Below are 13725 nucleotides of genomic sequence, written 5' to 3'. Positions count from 1 at the left end.
CAACTTTTTCCAATACTTGTTTCAATATTATATTACAGTACGTACCTGCCCAGCCCCTAAAGCTCCAGACAACGGGACTGTAGACACCGCAACTGCCTTAGAGGTCAATCAGACTATCGAATATTCATGCAATGCTGGATACGTTCTTCAAGGATCAAACATTGGAAAATGCGGAGAAAATGGAACCTGGGGTGAGGTGCCCACTTGCGTAGGTAAGTGTTCACATAGCGCTGTTTAATCGTGGATAAAATTTCAAATGACTTTGACTTTAGATGCTATGCTGTTCAATACATCCTCGTAGAATTATTGGATAAAAAATTGTTGAATCAGAGTAAAAATGGACGTTTGATCTTTGACCCCCAACATTATTTTTATGCTTTGCTATTAATTTTAAGAGTGTTTGTGCGACTTTAAATACTGGTACTGTTTAATACATCCCCGTAAAATTGCTGGTTAAAAAAAATACGTTGAATCAGAGCAAAAATAGACGTTTGACCTATGACCCCCGAACATTATTTTTATAATTTGACATTATTTTGGGAGTGTTTTTGCGTGAAACTATTGAATAAAAAATGCGCTGAATCAGAGCCGTAACTTACCAGCGTCGGCGGGGAGTCTGGCGATCTTTTCGCCCATAACTATTCTCACGTGATCCCTATCATTCAACACGACATTCTTTTTTGCTTCGCATTTTTCGATCAGGCCAAATTCTGCAAGCTAGTATGTAGTTGACAATTGTGGAGCTGCAATTTGTTGACATCTTTATATTACTGGATTATTGATTTAAAAACCATTTGAATTGATTTTCATTGGTGAGCAATTGCAAATTTTCGGCTTGCAAAATTGAATTTGCTTTCATGCATTTTTGCGGAGCGCTAGCGATCTCAGGCGTCCACCTGCTATGGAATCCAGTCTGGAGAATAGTCAGAACAGTAACTTCGCATATATTGATGATACCTTGCCTAGAGGAGGGGGAAGGTGGAGGCAAAGTTTTTTTTGCAAGGGCCTCATTCAGAAAACCGCATGTGACGTTCACAATTACTTATCATCTTTTAATTAACTTGAGTTTAAAAACAAATTTAATATCTGTTTTTAGTTTTCACAAATTTCTCCAAGACCTGATTGACCGCACGAAAGGCTGCCACGAGTTGTAGTTTTCCCCATCCAGTATCTTAATCTGACATGGGCAACCTACGGCTTGCGGGCCAAATCAGGCCTGATGGGTAATTTCATCTGGCCCACCAAAATAAAACCAAATTTTACTGTTTAAAAATTGTTTTGCTACGCCACTAGAATACTTGAAGTACGAACCCACTCCCCCCTGTAAAAATTAGGGTTTCGTGTAGTTTAGTACCTCAAGTACGAAACTATAGGAGAGGGGGTGGGTGACGTTTTTTTTGCAAATTGAATGGTTGCTGACATTGTTTAGAATATTTATTTAAGTTTAAAAACAATTTTAATTTCTGTATGTAGTCATAAAAAATTTTCACAACTTTCTCAAATACTTGTTTCAATATTCTATTACAGTTCGTACCTGCCCACCCCCTAAAGCTCCAGACAACGGGACTGTAGACACCGCAACTGCCTTAGAGGTCAATCAGACTATCGAATATTCATGCAATGCTGGATACGTTCTTCAAGGATCAAACATTGGAAAATGCGGAGAAAATGGAACCTGGGGTGAGGTGCCCACTTGCGTAGGTAAGTGTTCACATAGCGCTGTTTAATCGTGGATAATTCTTCGAGATTCAAGGTGTTCGGTGGTTGGTGCTTCGTGCTAAGTTTGAATATCTTTGTAATCGCACTTCCAATAACTCCAAGGTGTTTTCCCTCGCTAGCTATCATGTAAACGCTGGTCGTTTACGGCTTCCTCACCATCTAGTCTGTGTATCTGAAACAAATAACTAATAAATATTTCTAAATCCAACATCCCGTAGTATTTGTACATAAAATTATGGCCTAACCCTAACCTGGTCCACATACTACGCTCCGGTGTCCACCATCTTGGTTCGCATACTTCGGGAGCGTCTAATCCTAATCTGACTCTTATTTAAAAGAAGTTTGCTATTAAGTCCAATCCATGCAAGCCTCCCTAAATAGACTGTTTAGCAAACTTGCTTTTGGAATTTTTATAGATAATTTTGACTTGTCACCATTAAAAGTCTGACATTCCAACATTTGATTATCTTTGGACTTCAAATCTGAGTCGGTATTAAAATTGTTTCAACCCGATGTCGATTGTGAATTTCATACGACTTTACATTTACATAAAACAATATTCATTTTTAGGCCAGTATACGAGGCTCTGGCTCTAAAAAAGTTGTTTTGTGTTTTTCAGACGATCTTACTTGTGATTTTGAATCTTCAACCAACCCTACATGCGGCTACACTAGAGTTAATGGAACATTTCAGAGAGAATACAGAGATGATGACGTTACAGGTATTGTTTCTATATGAAACGCTTACAGATGAGTCCACTTTACCTCTGAGTGAGTTCTCGTAACGTTGCTCAGAGATGAATATCCTTTACTTTCGAGTGAGTGCTCGTGACTTTGTTCAGAGATAAATATTCTTTACTTTCGAGTGAGTGCTCGTGACTTTGTTCAGAGATAAATATCCTTTACTTTCGAGTGAGTGCTCGTGACTTTGTTCAGAGATAAATATTTTTTACTTTCGAGTGAGTGCTCGTGACTTTGCTCTGAGATAAATATCCTTTACTTTCGAGTGAGTGCTCGTGACTTTGCTCCGAGATGAATATCCTTTACTTTTGAGTGAGTGCTCTTGACTTTGTTCAGAGATAAATATCTTTTACTTCTGAGTGAGTTCCCATAACTTTGCTTACTAATGAGTCTCTTTTACTTGTGAGTGAGTTCTCATAACTTTGCTTACAAATGAGTCTCTTTTACTTGTGAGTGAGTTCTCATAACTTTGCTTACAAATGAGTATATTCTTCTTCTGAGTGAGTGCCTGTGACTTTGCTCGTAGTTGAGTCTGCTTTACTTCTGAGTTAGATTTTATAACTATGGTCAGAGATGAGCTTTATTTACTTTTAAATGAGAGCTGGTAACTTTTCAACAGGAGTCTCTCTTACTTCTGAGTGAGTGCTTGTAACTTCTGACTAGAGATAGGATATTCAGAATAAATCAATATTCTAGAATAAGATGACTTAATTAATATTACTTACTTAATATGGTGAACCACGGCCTCTCGATAGCACGCGCATTCCTAACAATTAGCATGATGCGCCAAACTACGCCATGTTATTGCGCGGTCAGATTTCAGATTCTCTCACACAAGAATTGAAAGATGCTGTGTCTCCATCTCTCCCACCAGATACACTCTATAATTTTTTTATTCTAATTCATCCTAGGTTATGTTCTTGCTGGTAATGGTACAATCAGATCCTTACCCAAGGCTTTGGCTGGCATTGAGGAACTATGCATGAGTGTCGACATAAAAGATACATCTGGTGGAGAACTGGTGGCCAAGGCTAACAATGGAACTGTAACGTGAGTAACTAACACTGCCTTTATTTTTTTATCAGACTATTTGCTGCTTTCACTTTTGAGCAGGAGTTCCCAAAGCAGGGGTCGCGACCCCAAATTGAGTTGGAGTGATAAGTAGGTAGAGTCGCGAACAGGTCATGGGGTCGGTGGGGTCGCTGATGTATGGTAGAGGATAGATGTACAAAACATCTAAGATTTGACAAACCATGTTAAATTTAGAAGTTTGTACCATGGCTTACTGTGACACAGGCCTATAGGCATCGCTCTATGATTATGCTACGGAAAATGTAGGTGCTTATTGTGACATCAATGTTTGGTTTTAGCTTATTTTACTTAATAATATCACATGGCCAAACTCAAAAGTCCAGTGAGAAAAGCTCTAAAGTTTTATGAAAAATATATATATTGACTTGGGGTCGCACTGGACACTTGAAAGTTGTCTTTGGGGTCATCTTGAAAAAGCTTGGGAACCCCTGCTCTAGAGCATGTTTGTATTGGCAGTCACTGTACAGTAAAGAATTATTATTTTTAAAAACCAATAACGGAATTTGTTAACAGTGTTTCAGGGATGTGCAACCTGTCGCCAGCATGCAAAACGGGCCCACAAAAAAAATTGTGCGACCTGCAAAATATTGCCAGATTTTACTAATGTGCGACACGCAAAACAAAATGTTTAATTTAGTTTAATCTGATACGTGAGAGTGGTTCCAATCCCTTTGCAAAACCTATACCTCGGTCCAATATATTATCTATGCTATGAACAACGCATGTCATGTTGTCACGCAAAGCCAATGTTAAATAAAGATGCGGCCCGTGGCTTCACCCAGTTAGGGTGGTGCAGCCAGTTTGCGGACGATTTCATTCAAACCACTATAAAATAAAAACCAATATTTCTAACCCGGTAATTTTTTCACTGTATGTTCATTGGCATTTATTCTACACGCTACAACTCGAATTAACTTTCTACGACCAGGGGTTAAAGCTATACAAACCACCAAAGTACGACACTCAGAAGACGAAATTGCGACCGAACGACCAGCGTGCGACCACGGATTTCGAGCCTTAAACATCGTTTCGGCTGCGTCGAGACTACTACATACGCAGTCATGCGTGGAAAAACTGGACTTTTAATTGCATTTTTGACCGTCATATATTTTAACAACACGGTTATTTCGACAACCCACATGTTTTTGAATATACGTGCCGCGATTTAGCCTTCAATAGTGGCATCAAAACAATAAAATAGCATAACCCTTAACCGTCCTTGAAACAATAAAATTTTACTAAATGACTTTGTTGCTTTCGACGCAAACAGCAATTTTTACCTAATATTTTCAACAAAATTGCCATTGTGTTCACTTCTCATCAAAAGTTATATGTGATATTTTCAAGTTTCTGCCTTATATGTTAGAAACATTACCCTTTTGCGTATTTCGTACATCACTGGCAATTTTTATTTTTATGTTTTGATTTAAACTATGACCATATTTTTGTGTACTGGTAGATAAAATGTTGCTTAGAGAATATAAGACACACAATCAATTCCAACAACAATTTTTTATTACTCACATAGTCGCAGTAAAATATTCTATATGGCAGAAATACATTTGCAGCAAAACCAACGAAGTCCCTCTACTGCTGATGCGCTTAAATGCGGATTCAGCTCTGTGCAGTGCAGATGGAACCACTTATCGCACTGATCGCACGCAATCCAGCGTGGTTCATCAGGCCCACCATTGAACTGCACCTTACATACATTGCAATCTTCCTTCTTTTTTTCTTTTTGTTTTATAGACAAATTTCGTCTCCTTTTCAGAGGTTTGACCTTTTCTAAACTCATATTTTTCTGTTTTTCTAATCTTTGAATTTTGCTTATCTCTTTTCTGTCTGCCCTTTTCCTTTTTTGTTCCTCAGCTAGCCTTTTTTTCTCGATTGAATCTTTCAACTCCGTTACAGCTCGATCAGATGACAAATTATATAGTGGCATATTTTTGTAATTTTTCACGGGCCTTTTCTTTTCTGGTATTTTAAACAACTCTTTTCTAGCCAAATTTGTCGAATCCGTATTAACACAAAAACTTCTTATTTCTCTTTTTCTATTTTCTAGTTCTTTCAAAGTCTCCAACTTCAGGTGTCTCCATGCGATATATACCCCACTGCCTTCTATGTCTCCACACTCTAACTTCTTTTCAAACAGTGTCTTTTCATCTCTATTCATACCCCTTTCCAACGCCTCTAAAGCTCTCCTGCACTTAGAATCAATTGGTGACAGACTCTCGTACATTTTGGAAGCCGGGGATGCTAAAGCACTTGTAATTTGATCATTTAGATTTAGCTCAACAACATCTGATGTATTACAACCAGGATCGGGTGATCGAGATGTAGATGGCTGGTCATCCAATATATCAGACATATTCAAAGTGATAAGTGCGTCTTCAGGCTGTTCGTCGTCAAATAAAAGTAAATCCAAGTACGACACATCATGATCTTGTTCATTCGACGCCAACATGCTTTTAGTCGGGAATTCTATATTTCCACCTTCAATAAACTTTGGGTCAGCAAGCGACATTGGGGCCATGTCGAGATTATCGAAGACAGGTTCTACGTCAGTAATCGCAGAGCCATTCGCTTCCCATATCTGTTGTTGAGAATTAGCGTGGGCCGGGGGCTTTGGGGATTTTGACATTGATGGTTCATCGTCAACAAATATGGTGGACGGTAATGCTTTTTCCAAATCCACAGCTCCAATATTTGGAGGCCAGACGCCACATGATTTGAATGAATTTACTATCACATCCAAGCGTGAGGTTCGTAAGTACGCCTGGGTAAAAACTCGACCAAACGTGTACTTATCAACCACACACTGCTCTTTTCCAAAAAAAGAATCACAACAGCGACTCCAATTTCCTTTGAAAGGGCCATAAAATCCTTTGTCCAGTGGCTGCAGAATATGTGTAGTGTGGGCAGGCAAACAGTAGAGAATGATATTATTTTCTCGGGCTAACGTGCTTGTGCGAAAATCTTTGTGGGACGTGTGACCATCAAGAAGAAGTACGACGGCCCCCCTTGTTGACTTGTTAGGTAAATTAGGTATGAATAGTTGTTCCATCCAGTCATAGAATGAATCTTTAGTCATCCAGCCCTTATCAGTCACATGACATCTGCTGCCATCGGGAAAATCCAGTGCATGAGACGGATTCATACGCTTGCCGGGGAAAAGTATGTAGGGCGGAAGGATGTTACCGCTGGCGCTGATGCAAATCAGCACCGTGATTTGAGTTTTATTGCTGCTGGTGATGTTATAGCAGGTTTTCATCCCTCTGCCAGCCACGACTTTTTTACCGGCTTTCGTTTGAAAAGAAAATCCGGTTTCGTCGCAGTTGTATATACTACTTCCGTTCGTGATGTTGTTTTCCTCTAACATTGCCGTGTACTTTTCCATCCAACTGCTCACCTTTTTTTCCGAACAAGCCATGGCTCGCGCCACCTCCAATTTTTCCGTTGTCATGGTTTTCAGGTCCGGGTTCCGCGACAAGAATCCGCACCACCAGGAGTCACTTGGGAGATTATTCCTGAAATACCGCACACGCTTTCCCGACAGATCTAGCATGTTTTTTACCGTTTGAAGCACCTGAAAAAGGTAATTATTTGAAAAAATGCTATCACTCAGATTTGGTGTAGATTAGGATATGTCTCACGTCTCTCTTGCCCATCCCGAGTCCACGCTTGGCCATGTCCTTCAAAAATGTTTTCAGCGACTCTTCCTCTTCGGATGATAAAGCAGTGGGGGGCCCACGTTTAGGCATTACATCCAATGACCTTTTTCCTTGAAAATGTAAGATATGACGCCGTTACTATGATAAATTGGAATGATTTGTAATAAAAAAAATATACATACCTGTTATACGATCGGTCAAAGTAGATTTGGGGATTCCGTAACGCTCTGCTGCTTCGCGATGAGACATTTTTTTTTCAGTAATGGCTTTTAAAGCTTCTTTCAAATTTTCCTTCGTGTACTTCATTTTACGTTTTGTAATGTGTCCAGGCATTTTTTTAATTTAATATATCTGTACGGAAGAAAAACTAACGAAGTTCATAAAATTTCATTTTTTTTTTCATTTCGGCCAACAGGATGGATGTTTCCGTGACCCTTGACCCCATAAAAATTCTCCTTAATTTTTGGAAGCACTACTAAAAACTGACAAATAAAAATCTCTCTCTTTGAATAGCACGCATAACTACGAAAGCGAGGCAATGTTTACAACCATGCATGTATATCTGCCTGGCCCGCTGCACTAATTCAGTCATACTCACCTCGTGTCAATTTATCAATAAATGTTGCTTAGGCCAGGAATATTCTGACAATTAAACTTCTACGCGTTGATTCTAATAAGTTAAAGGACGAACTGTTAACTCAACCTTTTAGAACATAACCCGTCAAATTACAAACGAAGCACCGCATGGCAGCAGTCAAACACACAAAAACATGGTGGTCGCAAATTGGCTGCCGAATATATTATCGACTTATTGGGAATGCGCACCCCCCCATTCCCCCCCCTTTTGATGTAGAAACGTGAAATTTTGAAGATGGTTAAATAAACCACAACTCCACTCACCTGCCAATTTTCATGTTTTTATCTATCATATTTCTATAGATTTTCAAGCTATTCCAAAGGGACGATGGGTAGTTGGCAACATGAAAAAATAGTCCGTTTTTTTTCTTCGGTCGGTTTTTCGGTCGTAACTTTTTTGTTTGTGGCCGCATTTTAGTGTAATTTCGCAGAGCTACGAGGGATAAGTGGGCGATAGCGTGTGAGAAATATCGTCGCGGTCCGTTAATTTTTTCGGCATTAATTAAATCGATGAAGTTGATGACCGCAAATAGGTCGTGTCCGCAAAGTGGGTAAGCCACCCTATTTGTATTTGGCCCTTAGTATTAAAGGTTGCACACCCCCTTTTTAAAAATTTTCCATCCGAGGATCATCTGTGAACAGAATTACTGACAACCACTGTAATGTGAAGAGCTGCCGAAACTATATCTGTGCATTACACATTAGAAAATACTGATTAGTGGGAGGCTTTAGGTACTTTAAAGTTGATCCGCTCAGTACAAAAGCTGAATAATGGATTGCATATAAATGAGGTTACAGGAAAACGAAAAATATAGCTGATTGTGATTTATTTTGTAAGTCTATGTGAAGACAGCAATGATATGTTTCGTAATTTTTAGGAAAGCAATCTGGCCGTTTTCTGCCTCGACTACCTGGAAAACCGAGAAATTCATTTTAAAGAAAGTGAACTCTACAGATACAGAGGTTTGCAACACATTTGTTAGCAAAAATCTTTTTAAATCAGAATTGCTTTGAAAATGAATCCCATCCCACATTATGCAAAAGTTTTGGCGTTCCAGACGTGTGTGTACCAATATGGAGGTAACTAATTTTGTTCGCCTACTTTGCATCAAGTTGTATAAAGGGATTGAAATTTATGGGCAAGGGATATATTCACTTAGCTAACACAGGGAGTCCCTGAACTCATAATTGGACTAAAAAAAGAAATACCGGAATAAAATTATGGTCTAACCCCAACCTGGTACACATACTACAGGAATCCCATCGCACATGGGCGTTTGGTTGAGATTGGTAGGGTGTAGTCTTGTTTGATCAGCGTACAGATGGTTGTAATCATTTCTTTGCATAATTGGAGTTTCTCTAGAATCCCTTTACAAACCGGGAACACATATTAGTCGTGTTTTCAACTTTCCTCTCCGCATGTATAAACCTCGAATATAGATTTTTGACTCTATGAGAATCCACTTGCAATTCTGATCCATTCAAGGACTGACTCCAAATCAACAACAATTTCTGAATCTATTTACCTTACTTTAAGTCAGGGATTCCCAAACTAGGGTCCGCGGACCCCTGGTGGTCCATGATGATTGCGCAGGGGATCCGCAACGATATGAAATGAGTAATCGATTTTAATGATTGATTTCAATCAAAAAGCCATTGCATATTTTGGTTGAGTGTTGCCGATTAATATTCATAGCTTCCAGAAAACGCCATTTTCATTTTATTATTTTTATTCATTTTATTAGGGCATCAAAATTAAGATTCACAAACAGCGGTCCGCGGCTCAAAAAGTTTGGGAAACATTGCAGTCTAAGTCAAACCAAGAAAACCAAAATTTTCTCACAAAAACTTAATTTCATGCAAGCATGTTGAAAATGCTTAGTGAACGTAATGCTTTTCGCGATCTGTCTGAAAATTGTCTTCGATTTTCACATTTAGAAATCTGGAATTCCGGTTGCTGACTTCGTAGTTAGAAAGTTCAATTCCGATTTCACACTGGAAGCACTCTCGACTTCCACTCTAGACTTTACCTTGCAGCGGTGCTTAAACTTGGATCTTTTTTCATTCAGGTCCAGCTTGAGCTTGAGGCATCCGGGAATGTAGAGTTAGACAACATAACAACTTTGAACTCTTCCGAATGTTATGGTCTAGGTAAGTACATCAAGATTTATTTTGTCAATGCGAAAGTTGTTGGAGCATTGAATGTTCTCTCCGATATTCTCGGGTTCAAACCTTATTTCAGTCAGGTTGATAAATTGAGGTAGACAATGCTGCTGTACAATGCCACAAACCCTTGCTTGGAGTGTGTGTGTATCAGTGGTCGCTTCCACGAAGCCTTGTTTGAAGTGAAGAAAACTTTCATAAATTTAAAATAATCACAAACAAATAATCTGAAAGTCAAGTTAAACTTTTTTTATCATTTGATTTTCTTGCAGATACACCGTGCGTGAAGCAAAATCTTGAGAACGGAACAATTTCTCCCGAGCAAGACTTGTACAGTGAGGATCGGGAGGTCAGGTACACTTGCAGAAATGGTTTCACTTTGGAAGGGGGACAGACTGGAACATGCAACGCTGACGGCTCATGGTCCACAACACCAGTGTGCACTCTAAGTAAGTTTTTTTCTTTAGCGATCAGTACCATTCAACCTCCATTTCTAACATGTTGTCTATATAGCAGTCCAATCACCCTATATGGAGGAGGCCATTTGAATGGTGATTGAGACCATATATCCATCCTTATTCCTAACCTACTGTCTATATGACAGCCCAATAGCCCTGTAAGGAATAAGCCATTTAAATGGGTATTGGCACCATATGTCCATCCTTATTCCTAACCTGCTGTCTATATATCCATCCCTATTGCAACCGTATTCTTGCTGCCAGCTCGCAGATTCAAATGCCAGACTCTTTCCAGTTCATTCGTGATTACTCAGGGAATCCCTGTTGCCTCCGCTTGATAATTAAATTCAGGTGCTTTCTCCTGATTCGTATGTGACTCGCGAGCCATTACCGCTGGCAGCGCACTCACTCAAAAATGGAGATACCTTCCGGTTTTCATGCTTTCACTCTGAACAACATTCTACACAAACAACTATTGCGTCGTCAAGAGCTGACGTTACAAACACATTTATTCTGAATGTGCCATTTACAATCAATTACTGATATGTAAGCGGATGCTGTTATTACCGGTAGTTTGCACACATTCTTTCAGAAAAAGACTCCGCACAAGCGGCCACAGATAGGCAACGAGCTCTTATTTCTAAAATGCCTGAGGGATTTTACACATTAAATGCGAATAAGACAATGTGCAATAGGGATGCGACGAATCCAAGAAGGTTTGGCTCGGCCGAATCCGAGTATTTGCGTTGGACTCGCGTCCGAGTCTTGAGTCCAATACTTTCACACATAGCTCCGAAATAAATACCTAAGTGATGCTGTTGTTCGTGTATTTTGGCCTTAAATTAAACACTTTGTAAGATAAGACTATGTACCGGTAATTCAAAACGTTGCACATAAACACCATTGCTTTCGGGACAATCATCTTTGTAATTGGCGCTGATAATGATAAGTAAGAATGCGTAATTGTTGATTATAATTCGGTGAGACGTATTTTCCTTTCTCTCCATGGAACAGATAAAAAACGAATTCAAACGTCATCACAGCGCTCAAAGGGAGAGAAGCTAATTTAAGGACTCTCTTATTCCGACGCAGCCACTTTTATTAATACAAATCACGGCGCATTGAAAAGCAAAATAAATTTTATTAACATTAATTTTAAACGAATTACGAGTGAGAATTTACCTACGGCTCTCGCTAACAGACGGAAACGATAAATGTGAGAAATCTTGTGGTATGTTTTTTTTGTTTTCTTTCTGTGTCTATCATATCTTTTCAATTTCTAATTTTGCATAAAGCCCGTCAACATCGCTTTTTTAAAGTCAGCAACGTCGAAACAGATAAGTACGACAAATTATAATGTAATTTATGGGAATTTCTCGAGATTTTAGGGAAAAATATTATTTTGACCACATATAAATGCCATTATTGCGGATTTACCATTGTAGTTGTATTTTGTATCATTGTTTTAGCCCAAAGATGAGTACATTACCAATTTGCGAAGTTTTAATTATTATTATAATACGTAAATAACACGGACACGATATAAAATTAAAAAACATGAAAAACCAACTATCAGCTTCAAAAATATAGCATCCCAGGGACAGTAATGATAATATTGTTCGCTTAAAATTAGACCGTAATTTACAAATTGTGATATGGAGGATCAAATCCTACAAAGGAGGTGGAAATGAAATTAATTTGTGTTGTAAATTCACTCATTGATAGCTCATCTTCACCGATGTAAACTCACAATTCTGTCCGAAATATTCAAACCAAACTACGATGTCCGCCGTTGCATGAGAATCAATATTTACTTGTGAATAAAAAAGTGCTTCAATATAAATTACCAGCATTATCTGGAATGTCGCGGTGACAAAAAATAATCAATTATGACAAAATTATGAAATAAAAAACGCAGTTTTGTTACCAAGTTTTCAGTCTTCTAGTAAATTTCGAAAGAGTTTTGATCATATTTCACAATCCGGTATTTGTTTAAAATATTAGAATAATTCGATTGGAAACTAAGCATGGCACATGTAAATACTCATTGAATGACAATAAAAATCTACTTGATTAACATATAATTTCACATTTCATGCATTTGATCGCTATATGCCAGCGTGTATTTGTACATAAAACCTTAAACTATTATACCGCCACTGACATCTGCGAGTTGCACTTCCCTCTAAAATTAATATTCACGATTTTTATTGTTTTATTTCTAAATGTGGGCACACTGATTACGGATTAATGGTCAATTAGTAGATTTTAGAAATATTTTTTAAACACCTTACGTCGTTTTGAATTGCACTTTTGCCGTAAGCGATGGATAAAAGAGAGAACACTCCCGTGGCAAAATAGAACGAAAAAGATGAATTTCCCATCGAATGCGCCATGCTGCGAGTGACTATCGCGTGACGTATGATGTCACAGACTCTGGTAAAATCATCAAAGGCTTGGGCCGAATCCGAGTATCAAATCATGAGAGATTCGGCCACGAATCCGAGCACGAGTCCGAATCTTGTCGCATCCCTACTGTGCAAGGAACACTGATACTGGTGATTAATCGCGGCATCCACTGGCGATAGTGTCGGTGTCGGTTCTCTATGAACTCGCGTCATTGAGACAAAAATGTTTTTCAAAATCTCACTGTTACATTTTTTTTAAGCTTTAATACCTCAGTGGTTGCCCGTACTTTGCGCAGAGAAAATTTTACTTTATTTCTGAGTGAGTTCGCATGACCTTTCTTGAAGCAAATAAGATGACGTATGATCAAAGCTACTGAAGGCTCACAAGAATATTATTGTAACAAAACTACAAAAGACAATTGTTATGAATGAAATAAATAAAGGTTATTAAGTAACACATAGAAATAAATATTCTCTTTAATAATTGTTTCATAAATATCTGACTTCAAACTATTATGACTATTATTTTTGTTTCAGAATGTGGCTATAATTTGGAATGTATTCGAGCTATCGTTTATGACGCTTGGAATGTCACATTAAGCGTTGCTGAATCTCTTTGCGAAAACAAACTGGCTAACATTTATGACGTCACACACTACAATCTGCTTCTAGATTATTTACGATCAATGATTCCTGATGGAGGGTCAATAATTTGGGTTTATACAGGAATGACTTACAAGGTAGGTCGAGTCTGAATCATGTTGCTTGTGCGGCCATACATGAAATCATTATATAATGAAGCCGATATTGCTTCTGCATTACCTTGTACTACTATTAC

General features: G+C 38.4%; 2 protein-coding genes across 6 annotated transcripts in view; one reads left to right on the top strand and one right to left on the bottom strand.

The window, feature by feature from the left end:
• Window positions 1-13725, top strand: part of LOC120347599 (CUB and sushi domain-containing protein 2-like) — a 234000-nt gene that overhangs the window by 183377 nt on the left and 36898 nt on the right. For 4 of the 5 annotated variants that reach the window (XM_078117625.1, XM_078117626.1, XM_078117627.1 and 1 more), the window contains 2 exons: window positions 39-212; window positions 1528-1701. In XM_078117625.1, the coding sequence (XP_077973751.1) occupies window positions 39-212; window positions 1528-1701 (348 nt within the window). Of the gene's footprint in view, window positions 1-38; window positions 213-1527; window positions 1702-2338; window positions 2441-3370; window positions 3510-8736; window positions 8822-9927; window positions 10010-10293; window positions 10471-13424; window positions 13628-13725 lie in introns of all 5 variants that reach the window. The other variant, XM_078117628.1, reaches the window with a different exon arrangement.
• Window positions 5095-7644, bottom strand: LOC144411727 (uncharacterized). Its single transcript, XM_078117684.1, has 2 exons — window positions 7362-7644; window positions 5095-7063 (listed from the first exon to the last, which is right to left on the bottom strand). Exons 1-2 carry the CDS (start codon window positions 7553-7555, stop codon window positions 5095-5097), a joined length of 2163 nt encoding a protein of 720 aa, XP_077973810.1. The 5' UTR covers window positions 7556-7644.

This window comes from Styela clava, chromosome 11 (assembly GCF_964204865.1).
Source record: "Styela clava chromosome 11, kaStyClav1.hap1.2, whole genome shotgun sequence".
NCBI classification, from domain to species: Eukaryota; Metazoa; Chordata; class Ascidiacea; order Stolidobranchia; family Styelidae; genus Styela; species Styela clava.
Note: the sequence above shows the minus strand (reverse complement) of the source record. Positions and strands in the feature narration are given on the sequence as shown.